A 16446-nucleotide genomic window follows, 5' to 3' on the forward strand; every position below is an offset into this window, starting at 1 on the left:
AAAATAAATCTTCTGGAGGTAAACTATTATTATTCTTGTATTCAACTGGAGAAAAATCTGCCCTTTGTTGCCAGCACCCACTATGAAAAAAAGCAAACGACAACCAGGATTCGAGAAGCTAAGGCAGTATGTACTTCTAAGTCCCACATGCCACTTCTACTGACTGCTAATACCCTCCTGGCATACTGACACATGCGCGAAGGGCTCCCATCGAACCTAGGACTCCCTCATCCTGATGATCTCTTGCACATTCGTGAGGCAAACAATCCTCTATCAGTATCATTTTGGTACACAGAAGAACTTCTAAAGATGCCCAATAAACTCTCTAAGCTCCTAAGTATTTCCCAGGAAAGCAGTACTGATATGAGTAAGTTAAAACATAAAAATGTCTGGGGTACATGCTGCTCTTTGCATGGATGATAACATGGAGCTCTGGGGTTTGAAAGCCCTTCTGACACATGTTAACGATAGATGAATTTAATTCATCTTAATTTTTAGAAATTGTTCATTAAACACAGATAATTCCATTTCAGCGGAAAGGACATATTAAAACCTGGGAACATATTAAAATATCACAAGCTTTTCAATAAACATATATACACACAGGTACACACATGTATAGTACTAATTTTTTTCAGACATGCATACTAATGTGTTGTTGACCAGTGCCTACCCCAAAACAAGCACGGGTCTGGGCGGACAGTACATCAAAAATACTGGTTAGGTGGGGCAGTGGGTGCCGATATACAGCCCCAGCTTGGACATCCCTTGCTAGTAAAGGGAAGAAGGCCAGGTGAAACTAAAATTAAGGTGAAGAAATAGGTTTCAAAAATGTACACCAACTTCTTGTCCTGGAAATACAAAAGTGCTTACAAGGTAAGAAAGGACTGGAAGAAACATTAAAAACTGGATTGCATTCTAGGGGCACAGAGGGGCACATGTGTCCATGATGGAAAGAGCCAATGAGGCAGTCATGGGTTAGCAACATCAGTGACAAGAAATGCTAAAAATCAAGAGGTCTAATGGGGACAAGTGGTTGCACAGAAGGCCAGGTACCATGCAGTCAGGTGGGGGAAGAATCTTTAGGAAATGCTGTCTGAGCTTGTTTAGCTCAGTAATTAAGACCAGACGTTATTTTGAATAAAAAAATAAATAGAGATTTCTTTTACTTTAAGTGGTGGGAGGGTAAAGGAAGAAAAAGTGGGGTGAGGAGGGATGCCCTGATACAGAAGTTCTCATGATGTTTGAAGTCTGACATTTCTTTTCACTGTGCTCATTCATCAGGGTGTGTGATGACCAAGTCTTATGTGTATGAAGCTCTGAAAAACTTCTGGAACATTAGCAAATTGGTTTTTCACCTGATGGCAGAAGACTGCCAAGCAGAGGAATATTTTACGAAACCCTGAAACTATTTCACCTGAAGGAAAATATCGTGATTTCTGAGAGAGAGTAGAATATATAGAAAAATTTTCTATAATTCTTCTGTTGTGGGAATATATAAGATAAAAACTATATATATATATATTTTAAGATTTTATTTATTTATTCATAACAGACAGAGAGAGAGAGAGGCAGAGGGAGAAGCAGGCTCCCTGCTGAGCAGGGAGCCCAATGCGGGACTCGATCCCAGGACCCTGGTATCATGACCTGAGCCGAAGGCAGATGCTTAACCATCTGAGCCACCCAGGCGCCCTGTATATTCTTTTTTTGTGCACCAAAATGAAGCACAAGTGAAAGAAATTTTAATTTAAAAAGTATAATACGTATTAAAAACTTGTTAACTGCTGAAATAATTTTGTATTTGTTGATATATTGCTTTGCAACATATGCATGTTTGAAATCTGCATCCCTCTATCCCTCCAAAATCTTAAAACTTTCACTAAAATGGTACATTAGCCCTTGAGCTATCAAGTATAAGCTATAACATGTATTCACATTTCCAATGCTTATCAAAATGTAAAAATTCTCTCTAAAACGACAGAGGGTTTGGACTGTATGGTTATGTCATGTTTACTTGAGAATAAAGGAAAACCAGCCTGAGAACTTTAAACACATGCTCAGGATGAGCAAACAGTAGAGAGAAATCTGAAATCTCATTCCCAGGCAAAAGGTGAAAAACCAGTGTAAGTTTTAATATGATAGGTAAGTGTAACAGTTTATTATTTAATGTTTAGTCTTAGATTTTCTACTTCGTTTTAATTACTATTTTGAACACTTTATTCATAATTTATCCAACACAGCTAATAAAAATCCCCATTCCAAGAGGATAAATGGCTACTGTTAAATGATTTGAACTCCCTAAAGGAGGGGACAGCACTATAACTAGGTCATCATAATGCCCCGGTGATAACAGTAAGAGCATTGTATTGGTTCATAAACAGGGTCAACTGGTTAATCGGGGTATTTCCAGTGAGGAACTCAGACTCAATGACTGATTTTTTTTGTTCTTCCCATGAAACAAATGCAGGACTACCTTCAAAAGCTTAATTTTATTATTTTAAAAAACTTGACTGCACATAAAACTATATTACCTGGCATTTTTTTCTGTCAGCGATAGACCCTTGTATCTTCTATCACAGCAGGATAGTGCTGGTAGTGGTAGTGGGGGTAAGAGGACAGACTCCCTCAGAAAAAGCTCTGGGTCCAGATTCACAAATCTAACGCTACCACCCATGATCAAAGGGGTCCTATGAAAGTTTCAATAATTTGCTGAGGTATTGTGATACTGGAATGTTAAGTGTAAACAGAGCCTGGAAAATTAGCTAATTCCACCAATATTCTTCATCTCAACATAATGGGTCCAAGAATTCAATCTTCATGTGAAAAACAAGTTTTCCTATGTTGTCAATTTTTGTGTGGAAGACAGGGCAACATGTTTGTAACTGGGGAGAGGAAGAAGGTTTGCTTGCCCAACCAGGTAAGAGGTGTGGCCATTAATGACCAACCTAACCTGGTTCTCTGGCAGTAAAAAAGGCCAAATATCTGTATTGAATTGCTAAAACATAATGAAATGTTGGTGATTTCATGAGCAAGTTCTGAGTCTTGGTACAGATCCTCTCCAAATCTGGCAGTGTATTCCACCACCAACAGTAAGTCTGGATACGGGACAAGTTTACGGGGTGTGCAACTAAGTAAGAACTGGATCTGTCTGGTTTCTCATAGATGCCCAAATGTTGTGTTTTTCTCATCATGTATATATCATCACGCATCTTACACATATTATGATGTATGGACACAAACATCTCGTCATCATACTAACATATCTTCTTAAGTCTACATATGGATTTAGGCACACATGTATGCTTTCTCCCCCTCTGCCCCACTCGTAACCCCGTTCCCATTCTCCCTTCATTTCTCTTACCATTGGCAGGTCTTTTAGGATCTGTATCCCATCTCCTGGGCCCATGTGTGCTATGTGGTTGAAATTAGTTGGGTTAGAAATTAATTTATTTCTCATTTCTGGATCTCGTAGCATCTCTCTGTAAGATAAAACACCTGCTTAGACACTTTTTCTGTGATCGACCTAGATGATTTTAGAAAAAAATTAGCATCCTTTATTCACAAAAATAAAACTGTGAAATCATATTTAATAAGGATAGAATTAACTATAAAATATACTCCATTAAAACTTTACTTAGAAACTTCTGTTTTAAATAAAAGATCTTGAGCATTTTGGTGGGAAAATAGGCTTCTCTTAGCACTTACATATTAAAGCTGTATTTTACAGATAGTTCTGACCATTCTATGTATGTCTTTTAAAATAACTGAAAACACTTTAGCGATGTTTTTATATGTGCCCGGAAATACTATAAGCCTTTGGGCTCTTTGCTCATGAGAGCTAACCCGAAGTTCTAAAGCCTGAACAGATGTACCACATGCAGACATGTGCTGTTTATATTATTATACAAAGGCCCATAGTCTAAAAATTGTAAGTATTTCATATACACAGAGCAATGAATTACAATATGATACTTTAATCCAGTGCATACTCACACTTTGGAGAGTATTAATTAAAACTACACTGAAAAGTACATTCGTGATTGCAGTTTTGATACCATAGATGGGTGACAGATTTTAAGAGCTCAAATCTACCTTCCGAGTCAAATACCAGTATCACGAAGCCTCAGCTTCATACCCACCTCCTCTGCTGCATCCTCTCCTCTTCTGGGACCCTGAAGGAGAAGCGCCGTTTGTTGTTGATGTTTCTAACCATCTGCTTCCGACTATTGTCCGATGTTTCAGGAACCACCAGTTCATCCCCTTCTGTTAGAAAAAATACCAAGAACGGCGATGTTCTTTAAAGTGCAAAAATGCTTTTTATCTGTTAATCTCTAAGACAGTACCAACATTCACCAGTTGTACAAACTACGCAATTCTCATTTTTAAACGTTGTGTGTTGATACTCACAGCAAATAATAATTTAAACCAGGACATACGTAAACAGGTATATGTGAAAATTAAACATAGCTTACAAAGTACAGTTTCACTTTAATTTGATTATAAACATAAACTGGCACAATTTTAGTGGAAGACAAGAAAAATGCAGTTGCCTGGGGGGTCCTGTCACTTTGCTCCCTCCCCCTGCAATCTCTCTGCAATGTCTTCTCTCACCTTCCAGGCACTGGGTCCAAATGCTCTTCCTGTGAGGCTGTGCGGCAGACAGGTGTAAACGGGAAATTATTCGTGTAAATGATAACTAAAAGTATTTTGACATAATAAAACATGTCCTTTGCAAGATCCAGTCTGCCAGATGTGCACTAAGGACAAAACCTTGCGCTCCCACCAGCTTCCTTTACTAAAGGTAAGACTCTGTTGCTATTTCTACTCGTCCGATCTTGGGGAGGAAATGATACTTAATCGTATGCATCCAGTTTCAATTTTAATACCTAGAAGTAAACAAAACCGTCTGCCAAGGGCTCCCCAGACCTGTTGAAATTTGTGAACACACTCTAGGAATAAAATAGGCAGCTGTATTCACACAACATGATGGATGCCATTCTCTAAATAAGGAACAGGAGAAAAGCCAATCTTCAGAATTTTTAACAGCCACAAAGCTGAAGTGAGAAAAAGGAGATGAGCGGAAGCCTGCAAGGCAAGCCAGGGCAGATGATTAGCGGAAAAGCAACATTCTGCTTGGATGGGAATAATGTAGCTTCACGTGAAACACAGTTTTGGAATTTGAGAATCGTGAGGGCAGAGCAGGTCTGGGTGAGTGATGGTGGAATGGGAGATGTGGGACAGTCAGAAGGCTGCAGCAACACTTTGAGCCCCTGAGAGATGAAGGACAGAGCAAGACAGAGAAAAAGAAAGGGCCTCTGGGGAATGGGGCCCCTTCCTTTTCCCGAGGACAAGACACCTATGCTGAAATTCTGTCAGGTATTCCCTCACTAAGCTCCGCCTCCACTGCCAGCTCAGAGCAGAAAGATGAGAGTACGGGGAACGCAAGTGGAAAGAGGCTTCATCCTACGGACACGACCTGGGACATGGACATATTGCATGATCATCACGGCCACACACAGTGAGAAGAGGGTGGAGCCAATCCTATACCAATATTTGGACTTCCTCTAAGAGACAGATACAAAATTAAGTACAGGCCCTTAGAGGTGAGAGGTGTAAAGTTCAAGTGTCATTAGCTTCATGGTGGATCCATCACTGAGTGGGAATCATTTCTAAATTCTGACTCTCCCTTTGGAAGTCCTCTCCGACAGCCACCAGTCCGTCAACCCAGAGACCTCCAGAGCGCCAAGAGCACATGACAGACATCAAATGTGAAGGCAAGTAGTGACTGTGGACACAGCCCTCGTCCTCTTTGGATTCCCGTCCTGGGGCTCCCACTCCCCGCTCCCAATTCTGGTGCTCCTGGGACCCTCCTCTCCGTTCTCCTTGCCCTGAGCTTATATGAGCACTTCCGAAGTTCAAAGCCCTATGTGTTGTCAGAAGATGTATTCTCAAAGTCCCCGGTCAGAACTCTGGATGAGTTTTCACAATTTTAGCACCACAAACCTGGGTTAGATTTTGCAGTATCAATAATACAGAAGACACAGAAGACACCTACAGCTATACTTTCTCCACTTCAGTCGGTACTCCACAAAAAAATAACACGGTAGGTCAGCAATAAATATATTGTGTATACAGCTACGCAAGATTAAACAGAATGCCTTTTTAGGCAGACATTTATCTTAATAGACTGAGGATAGGATGACAGTAGCCAAGATCACAGACTTTGGAGTAAGATACACCTGAGTTTAAATCTGGTCTCTGCCACTTATTTATTTTCCTCAGGCAGTCAGCTTAGAGAGAACATTTCCATTGAAGCTACCCTATTAATGTATATTTTCTTACCTGCCATCTTATTTTTGAAATATATTAATCTAATTGTCTCCAACCCTAAAAGGTTTAATGATCCTTCACTGTTTAAGGGTCGAACCTAAAATAAAAAAAAAAATAAAATAAAATTAGTATTTCAATAAAACCTTCAAATGAAATCATAAAACTTCTGGCCTATTTAGAAAGCACACACTATTGAGACCTTCCATCTATCCTTCCTCTTCAAAATATAGCTCCCTCAGAAAATCAACAAAAAATTAACATTAATTCTGATGGGTATTATAAAATTATCTAATTTGAACAAAAAAGTTATAATGACAACATTTTGAAGGAAGACTATTCGGGTGGAAAAAAGCAGAAATACATTTAAATCTTAAATTTGACTTTTTAAAGCCATTAGTGACTAAATCATTATACTAAGAAGATATCAATCCAGCTACTTTATGAATGTGATTAGAACTATATGTCCACATATGACAGAGATGAAACTGTGTACCACTCAGGGGGGCTGTCAGTAAACGGTGACAAAGCAACTCCTCACGTACATGGAACAGATGAATGGAGTCCCTACCTCACACCACAGATCACACACCAACTCTACAGGGATTAAAGACATAAATACAACAGGCACAACTTTCAAACTTTTGGGATAAAGGTCCTATTATCTTTATGACCTTGAGTTAGGAAAGTTTCCTAACAGAAAAAAGATAAACCTAAAGGATAAGAATGATACACATATAACGACATTAAAATTTGTAACAATAACCCCTGAAACTAGTAATACCCTCATGTTAACTAACTTAAATTTAAATAAAATCTAAAATAAAATTTATAACAAGTTTTCAGCAAAATAATATAATTTATTGTTATTAAAATAAATGCTAAGCAAATTAGCAAAGCAAAGCAAATGCTGAGCAAAATACATAATCAAAACGGATAGGACACAAATGGAGAAGATTTACCCCACCCCTTACTAACTCAATATTTACAATACATAAAAATTTCAATAAATTAATAAAAAAGAAGCCAAACAGAAAAGTGAGCAAAAAGCATGACTAGGTTTTCACAGAAGAAGAAATAAGAATGAACACATAAACAAAAGTAAGATGAACAGACATACAAAGATTAGGGACATGCAAATTAATGCTTCGATGAGATAGAATTTTACAACCATTGATAATGGTTATAAAACTATGAATTCTGAAAATGGCAAGGTCAGAGAAGATGTGGGTCTGCAGGAACTCCTCTGTACTGCTGGGGGGAGTATGAACCGGTACAATGACTCTGGAAAATAATGACACTATCCTATAAAGTTGAACCCTTGCTTTCCCTGTGCCCCATCAATTCCACTCCTAGACGTGAGATATAAAGAAACTCCTGCACATGCACCCAGACACAGGCATCAGTGTTCACAGTAGCAAAACCTGGAAAATAATTCAAAGTCTGCCAATCAGAGAATGGAGAAATGAACTGTGATTTATTCACTCAAGAGAATATTTTATAGTAGTGAAAAGCAATGAGCTACACATAGCACATGTAACAACAAGGGTGAATCTTGAACTATGCATGAAGAAAGCAAGGTAGATAACACACATGTAACATTTTCATAAAGCTCAAAAGCAAGCAAAACTCAACAGTACAAAATGAAACAACTGTTTAAGAATATTTAAATATGCAGCCCCCCCCCCAATCTGTATTTTAAGAAAAGCAAAGCAATGATACCTACAACATTCCCTCTCTGGGGAGGGGCAGGGGTATGGGATAAGGGAAAAGGACACCGGTAGAGGCAGTGATATTGGTCATGTTCTGGCCCTAAAGTTAGGAGGTGGGTTCATGAGTCAGCAGTTGTTTATTATGCTTCATAAAGGTCACATTCTTTCATATACATTATAAAATTCACATGATAAAAATAAAACAGAAAACTAAACCCAAATATACAAACCAAAGGGCCATATTGTAGGTGCTGTACATAAAGTGGGAGTATTTACAAGAGTTTTCATTGCTGATGTGCTTTAAGATCGGGGCAGACTTCGAAATAGGACGTTGGCTACTTTCTGGTACCTATTCCTTTACACCTGCCCCCTAACCGATGATACAAGCTACATATATCTGTATGAAACTATTAGTCTTCTCTTATGCAAAACAGTCATTGTATACCTATAAAATTCCCTTCTGTTATCATAGGGAGATATTAAAGGGAAAATCATGTTTTATTAGGAATATATAAAGCCTTTGTGTTTTATTTTATTTATTTATTTATTTTTTTAAAAGATTTTATTTATTTATTTGACAGAGAGAGACACAGCGAGAGAGGGAACACAAGCAGGGGGAGTGGGAGAGGGAGAAGCAGGCTCCCCGCGGAGCAGGGAGCCCGATACGGGGCTCGATCCCAGGACCCGGGATCATGACCTGAGCCGAAGGCAGACGCTTAACGACTGAGCCACCCAGGCGCCACCAAGCCTTTGTGTTTTAATCATGAGATGTTTAAACAGTTTTGGTTCTAAGTTTAACCACCTTTCTAGCGTGTGAGAGCTGTCTCAGGATTAGAGCCTGCATCCCATAATGTGAAAAGCAGTTACAAAAAAGAAATGACAGCCTTCTCCTCCCTCAGAGCTCCTGAAGTAGAAGACGACACTGGCATTTTAGGTTGGGTATAGATTCTAGTTGCTCGTTATGACAATACTCCTATTGATACAGTGAAACTAAATGTGATAAAAAGAGTATGGTGTTGAATTACCTACAAAATTAACCAGCTTGAGTTTTGTTTCTAGTGTTTCTCCTCTTAGCTAAACCCCAAATTACCAACTGCCAGAAAATGCCTGAATAGTGAAAAATAGCCAACTATTAGTGTTTGACTACACTCCTTAGTGTTTGACTACACTCATTAGTGTGCTTAGCCCATATTTCCACATGAAATTACCTTTTTGAGTGGGAGAGTCTGAATCCATTCCATAGAGTTCACGTCGAAGATATCAACCGCGTTTTCACTATACACCGAGAGATACGGTGCATTGTAACCTGCAAGAAGGGAAGGAGGGAACAGTGGCTAATTACTTCTAACTTGTAAACCCCAAACATTTTGAAAGATCTATGCTAAATAATTGTAGAGCAGAATCCCACCCAAATCCTACTGTGTTCATGTAGTAGCCACTTCAAAACATTTTTGAGGCAGACAGAACATAAGTCATAAATGAGCAGAGGACATGCCGTGGGTCAGACGGCCACTTTAATACCTAAGGATTCTGCTAACACAGACGGCGGAATATTCCCTTCTCCAATACAAGTTCTATAAAGGGATGTCATTACATTTTTTTTTTAAAGTATTTGATTCCTAAACCAGTTAAGATACTGACAGCACAACAACTTACAAAGCAATCTTTAGGTGAGACCTGCCATCGCATCTATGAACATAGGATCACGCACCTGACACAGGCACGTGAATGGGGTAAATGTTCAAAACCGCTTACTGGAAGAACGAACAACGACAGACGGTGACACAAGCAAGAAGAGATGAGATGGTTGACATAAGCTGATGTCGCGTTTTACATCCTTGGCCGAGCTATTCATAAAAGCTAGATATTCTGATTCCATATCAGAAGTAATACTTGGAATTATTATCTGACCAGGTTACCAAACAGTCCTTATTCTACATAGGACACCACAGATAAGAGTACGTATTTTAGAAGAAACAAAACTTTAAGAATAGTTAGGTTTGGGTGGGTAGAATTACAAGTATTTTTCCTTCTTTTTTTTAATCTAGATTTTCTAACTTTTCTGTAATAAGCATGTATGGCCTTCCCAACTTTTCTCCCACTAAACCTTTACACTCAACTGTATCCTGCCCATCACTCCTCCTACCTGGTTCCAGTGGAAGAGATTTCACGCCTCTGGCCCCAAATCCTTCCCCCTGTGTTCTGAATTCCATCCTCTCTGGCCTCTGTGGGTATCTTACTCTATTTCCTGTATTTACCACACAGTCAACCTTTCCCTAGTTCCCCAGTTCAGCATTCAAGCATGTTCAAGTATCTTCCACTAAAAACAAAGCACATGGGGTCAGACACACCTCCTACCAGCCTCTCCAGAACTTGGTACTTATGCTACAGAGCACTTAGAATCCAATGCAACTTCTCGCTTGTCATGAATCTTCCTTACTTCCCACTCTGCACCAGCAGGGGAAAATTGCCTATTGAGCTGGGCTCTCTATCTTGTCCTAGTGAGATGGCATGTAATGAGTATCCAATAATTTATTAATGTCTTAATATTTCTCGAAAGAGTGCAACAGGCAATCTCAAATATCTATCTAGATAAAAATATAAAACAGAGAAACACTTCTTACAGATGGTGCATTATACCTTTACATAACTGATTAAATAATTCACTTAGTAACTACTTCTCCAGAGTAAGTCTCATGAGCTGTTAACGCTCACAAGCACTGTATTTTGGGGGACCATGAAGATAACTGTTTAGAGTTACTTCAAAATATAACATGGGTTAAAAATCCACTTAAGTAAAATATTCCATAGAAAGAGAGCTTCAAATAGGTACAAGATAATGTCAAGCCTGCTGGCCGAGGTCTAACTATGGTAGTTGCTTCACATAATTAAACAACGTAATTGACACTTAGGCAAAACCTTAAGGGTGACTTTAAAAAACCACCTGTTATTAAGAGTGAATATATTTAGGAGATGAGGTGGAAGGAAAAAGAAAGAAACAAAAAGGTAAAACAGCCAAAATAAGAGACTCTTACAACAAAAGGAAGGATTTGCTGGCCACATCAGTTCCTGCTGTCTCGATCTCCGGCCCTGGCAGTCGGTGTATATCCCGATGCTGTTAAAACACAGCAGATACTCTTTACTGGAGATCTCAACTGCGCAGATGGCATCCATCGGCTGATGTGCAATAAACGATAATGTGTGGTCATTTGAATGGAGCATGCTGTACGGACTTCCTTCCCCATTCAAGGGGTATCTGAGGAATCCCGACTGGAATCCCACGCAGAGTTGTTCACTGAAGATCGCCATCCATTGCACATTATATGGCACTTGAATTTCCTTAAATTTTCTGTGACGGGTCTTGCTCTGAAATAGTTCATAACAGAGGACCTGCCTTTTCATAGCCACACACAGGCATGTGAGAGCTCCATGGCACACTTTGCCAGAAGTTATGGACTGACACCCTTTAGTTTCTGCCAGCTTATAAAAATCAGTCTCTCGTCCGTCCAAAGCTGACATGGGAAAAAGTCGCACGTGACGATTTCGTCCTGAGATCACAGCAACAAGCTGATCATTTGGAATGAGTTCAATCTGATGTATCTTCTTATTGTCACCAACTCTAATAATTTCTATGCAAAGAAATGATAATAAATCAAATGCAGAATGTTTTATTTATTAATCGTATCCCAATTATACTCAAAAAGGTATGTCAACTTATAATAAAGACAAAGATACACACAGAAGAATAAGAAATCCAAATCATATGGAGAAAGAGGAAGATAATTATATCCATTATAAGGCAACTGCATACACCTACAGTGAGGTGTTAAATTCAGCACCACGATTTCCGGCAACCAAGGCAAAGGATCCCTGTGTGATAAAGCATGCCACATCTGTAGGAAAAACCTTTTTACTGGCACTAAGTTCTCAGGAACTTTACCATGGTGCTCCTATTTTAAGGTATATTTCACTGAAGATATTTCTTTCTTTTTTTTTTTTTCCTAGGGAGAGAGAGTGCACATATGCATGTGCATGTGGAAGCAAGGGAGAGGGGCAGAGGGAAAGAGAATCTCAAGCAGGCTCCAGGCTCAGGGGCTCCATCCCAGGACCCTGAGATCATGACCTGAGCTGAAGCCAAGAGTCAGACGTTTAACCAACTGAGCCACCCAGGTGCCCCTGAAGGTATCTCTATGGGTAACAAACAGATGTAGTTTAAATGCATTGTTTTCCCATGATCTCTCTTGATCTGAAGACAGGACACTAGCAAATTGGTTCCTTTTTATTTCACTTAGTATTTAATTTCTCCCTGGAAAAAAATCTGTTGTATTAAGTGTGGGGAAAAACACCCCCACATGAACACATTTTAATGACTGCTACCTCTTCAAGCACTAACAGAGCAATGAACAAATCAAGCTGTATCTTTCACATCTATCTTTAGGCATGCAACCTGAGTTTGTGCCGCAGAGCTGTTAAATGAATGACAAAAGAAACACAACACATTCTTGCAAGTTTAAGACCTCAGGAGGATTAAAGAATATTAAAAGGTATCTTGATTTATAAACACATCAAATTAGGTGTGGAAAATTTCAATTACAGAATACATAAGAGCGAATCGTGCTCTTCTTAGAATTTAGAATCTAGAGTTTAGATTTGTCTAACAATATCTGGTTGAAAGTTACTCTGCAATAATTAACTTTTCTCTTACCATCTTTGGTGACGTGAACAACAAACAACCCTTCTTCATTGCCCAGTGCTATCCTTTCGTGATCTATGGAAGACATAAATATGAAACACTGTTAATAGATAAAACTATGTAAAACTAATAGAACAAAACAGATAATAAAGAAATTTGGTGCAAAAAACTGAAATAAGTAACTTAAAATAGCAATAACAATTTGTACTATTAAAATCTCCTTTCAGATTACAGTGGTAAATGTTACCTCATGTCTTTTTAAATGGAACAATCATTAGAAAGTATATCCATTCTCGCAAAAAGAAGTAAATGTTTATTCAATAAAGGGTGAAAAAAATTAAAAACCTAGTTTGTTAAGCACCCTGGGTCTAGTTCTATTTCTTGTTTTGGGAGGGAAAATTGTGGAAGGCACTTGAACCCTACTCACTAGCTTTTCTTTATTGACTAGAAAGTAACAAAAGAGTTGGATGTGTACAGACAAAAATGTAAACCTCCAGACACAGACACCGCCATTTCTTGAGGGCATTTGATATGCAGGGTGTCCCGTGTCACATGTCCCGCCTTCCTGAAACCTCCCCATCACTTCTGTGAGGTACCTGGAACCTGCATCTTACCTAGGAAACATGCTTTAAGAAGTTAAGCAACTTGTTCTAAGTCACACAGCTGAAAATAGATCGTTAATAGGTTAATCTTCAGCACCGTTGCTTTTTCAGAAGAAAACACACTTGGAAAGTGTACTTATTCTCATTTACTGGAAAACATAGCTCTCAATGGCCTCGCTCACTCAGTAGACTCTTCCTGCACATTCAGGGCACAACACACGCCATGCTGGACACTGGGGGTTCCCAGCTGCAAGCCAGCCCTGCTCACACAGTAGGTTAGTCAACAACTATGGTAACACGGTCAACGGGGCAAGTCCGTACCTATGATTGCAGCTGCCTGGGTTGTTTTAATGAGGGGCAGAGTGCTGTCATAAGCCTCCTTGGGAACATAGACTGAGCGGTCTCTGAATTTGCTTTTCTTCAAAATCTTGTGCAGCTCACTGAGCATGCCCACCCACTTGTTCCTCTCGCTCTCGCTCTCCGCGAGCATCAGGACCGAACACCTGCTGTCAGACGCCGAGAGCTGGGAAGCCGTGACCTAGGATAGTTTAATCAGCCTATGTTAGAAAACAGACACCCTCCACACTGGTTTCATGCTGATGCTAGTTGACCAGACTCTGGCTGACAAAATGAGCACTCATCAGATGACACCTTTACCAGAGGTCAGCTCTCCTAATCAGGAGAATAACTAGTCTTCACATTAGAATTCATGACAAAGCAGAGGTAGCATATACCGCTATCTATCTAGATACCATTTTAAATGTTAGTAACCATTTTTTATTTTCTTTGCTATAAAATGCCAGAATGCCATCACTGAGAAATGCATGACCCATTCTCATACATCAACAGCAGCTGACATTTACTGAGCAATCTCTGAGCAGTGATCGGAGCATGTTACAAGTATGAGACGGGTATTGCTATCATATCCTGATTTTACATATGAAAATACTCTGGCGCAGAGACTCACGGTCTCCAAGGATGTCCCACCAGACTGGGATCCTGGGTCCATGCTCAGAAGCACTACACCAAATCGATTTTCAACTTGTTTTAAAAAGTCAGCAATAACACTCCGTTACTTCATAACATAACACATTATTTTAGAGAAGATCAGATCACTTGAGTTGGTATTTACATGAAGATTTATCACTATACAAATAGCACTTACAATCAGAACAGACAAACTTTATATATACAGATCCCTTCTTAAAGGCAGCAGTGACCATAAAATCCCACTATGTGAATCAGCTTTAGGCAAGTGGGCCTCTTTAGGCTCCCTTGGTGACCTTTCTTAGATACAAGATTCATAGACACTCAGCATACGGGCATAACATTAGGGCAGTGGGCTTTTTTTTTTTTTAAACATCTATTGTCTTAATTTACCAATTCAAGATCCCCCTGTAGTAGGGCAGACAGCCTCCAAAGATGGCTACCAACAATTCTTTCTATGGAATTCTATTTTTCTCATCAAGCTCTGGAGTCTATTTCCTCTCCCCTTAAATCCAGGCTGGCCTCGTGACATGCTCTGACCAACAGAATGCAAGGGAGTTATGCCTGTTTTGGCCTGGTCCTTAAAAGAGAGGCCTGGCAGCTTCTTTTGTTCTCTTGGAGGCCAGCCCTGTAGACTAGCTCAGCTGGATGACTGAATGAGAGACCACATGGAGAAAGTTCACAAAGAGAGCAGAGATCACCCAGCCTGACAGCCAGCAGCAAGGCCCCAGATATGGAAGCAAGGTTATTTTGGATATTCCAGCCCCAAATGAGCCGAATGTAGCCACAGGAGTGACCCTACTCAACCCCACTCAAACTGGATAGCTGACCCATAGTATGGTAAAAAATAAATCATTACTGGTTTAAGCCACTAAGTTTTGAGGTAGTTATTACAAAGCAATAGAAATAAAACATTAATTTTTTAAATGAGATTTTAAAAAGAAACCTCTATTTTTCAAAAACTTGAGAAACCTCACACTTACGCAATTTTCCATGTGGTATATTTATTTGGAATGTGAATTGTGGCTCAAAAGTATCACCCAACATGAAACTATTTTAGGAGCCAAATATTCACGCTTTCTACAGGTCTTTTACTAATAAAATATTTACTTAGCACTAATTGTCTATACATTCAAGTACTGGATGATACAAAACACATTAAGGAATATAGGATTTAGTATTTCCTAGTAAGTTTATGATCTATATAAAGAGACAAAATATATATTCACTAAGAACACATAATTCAGTGATCAAATTACAGTGCACATACTCACTCTGAATATGCAGGGTATATCTTTTCGACTTGCATGAATAACATCAGAAGCCAAGACTGAACTCACAGAAAATTCTTCATCCCTGAAGGAAAAATGCAACATTAAAAGTCAGTGTATGTGGGTGTGTATGTTGTGTTTAGGGTGTGCATCCAAATAACACACATGGGACAATCCTCAAAACTTCATTGCACAAAACATTCAAATTGAATTAAAAAAAAATTGATTTTTTTCGCCATTATAATTGATGGTGCCCAGAGGAATTTATAAGGGGTAACTTAGCAGTGGCAATTACACAGGGCTGGCAACAGCTGCTGCCTCCAGCTGCAAGGCCAGTACCCGTACATGCAGACGAGGGATCGGAACCCTCCAGAACAACGCACCCTCTTGCCTCCCGCAACACAGCTCACGAGCCCACAACATACCGTATCTGACATTTCACTCTTCTGTCAACACCTGAAACAGAATTCCTCCATAATAATTTACTCCTTGTGACTTCCTAATTCTTAGTGCCATCATTCTCTTGGTCTTGAAGACTTGACGCCTTAGTCTCGTCTCTGCTTCTTCTCCCTGTCTTTCTATAGCAATTCCCTGAGCAGGCTCTGTCAGACTTTCGTTGCTAATGTTTCCTGCACCTATCTCCTCATATTCTGTATCTGAGGGGAAGAGGATGTGTCTAAGGTGCTGGTATGAAATGTGCACCATGGCTGGAAACGCTTGTTCTGAGTGCTGGAGAAAGAGCTGGAGGGAGGCCTGTGTGGGAGTCATCAGCATAGAGGTGACAGCTGAAGCTCTGGGGGCTCATAAGTCACCCCAAGGGAGCGCAGGAGTTACAAGAAGAGGTAAAGGAGAGC

At 39.5% G+C, this 16446-nt stretch overlaps 1 protein-coding gene across 23 annotated transcripts in view; it reads right to left on the reverse strand.

The window, feature by feature from the left end:
• CDC42BPA (CDC42 binding protein kinase alpha) overlaps positions 1-16446 on the reverse strand; it is a 330638-nt gene that overhangs the window by 14834 nt on the left and 299358 nt on the right. For all 23 annotated transcript variants that reach the window (XR_004297614.1, XM_032389303.1, XM_032389298.1 and 20 more), the window contains 8 exons: positions 15596-15677; positions 13656-13872; positions 12745-12807; positions 11075-11668; positions 9248-9345; positions 6343-6427; positions 4140-4263; positions 3362-3479 (listed from right to left, as the gene is read on the reverse strand). Coding sequence is in view for 22 of the 23 variants with exons in the window: in XM_032389303.1 (XP_032245194.1) it covers positions 3362-3479; positions 4140-4263; positions 6343-6427; positions 9248-9345; positions 11075-11668; positions 12745-12807; positions 13656-13872; positions 15596-15677 (1381 nt within the window). In the remaining variant the exon portion in view is untranslated. The remainder of the gene's footprint in view (positions 1-3361; positions 3480-4139; positions 4264-6342; positions 6428-9247; positions 9346-11074; positions 11669-12744; positions 12808-13655; positions 13873-15595; positions 15678-16446) is intronic.

This window comes from Phoca vitulina, unplaced genomic scaffold (genome assembly GCF_004348235.1).
Source record: "Phoca vitulina isolate PV1807 unplaced genomic scaffold, GSC_HSeal_1.0 scaffold54, whole genome shotgun sequence".
NCBI lineage: Eukaryota > Metazoa > Chordata > Mammalia > Carnivora > Phocidae > Phoca > Phoca vitulina.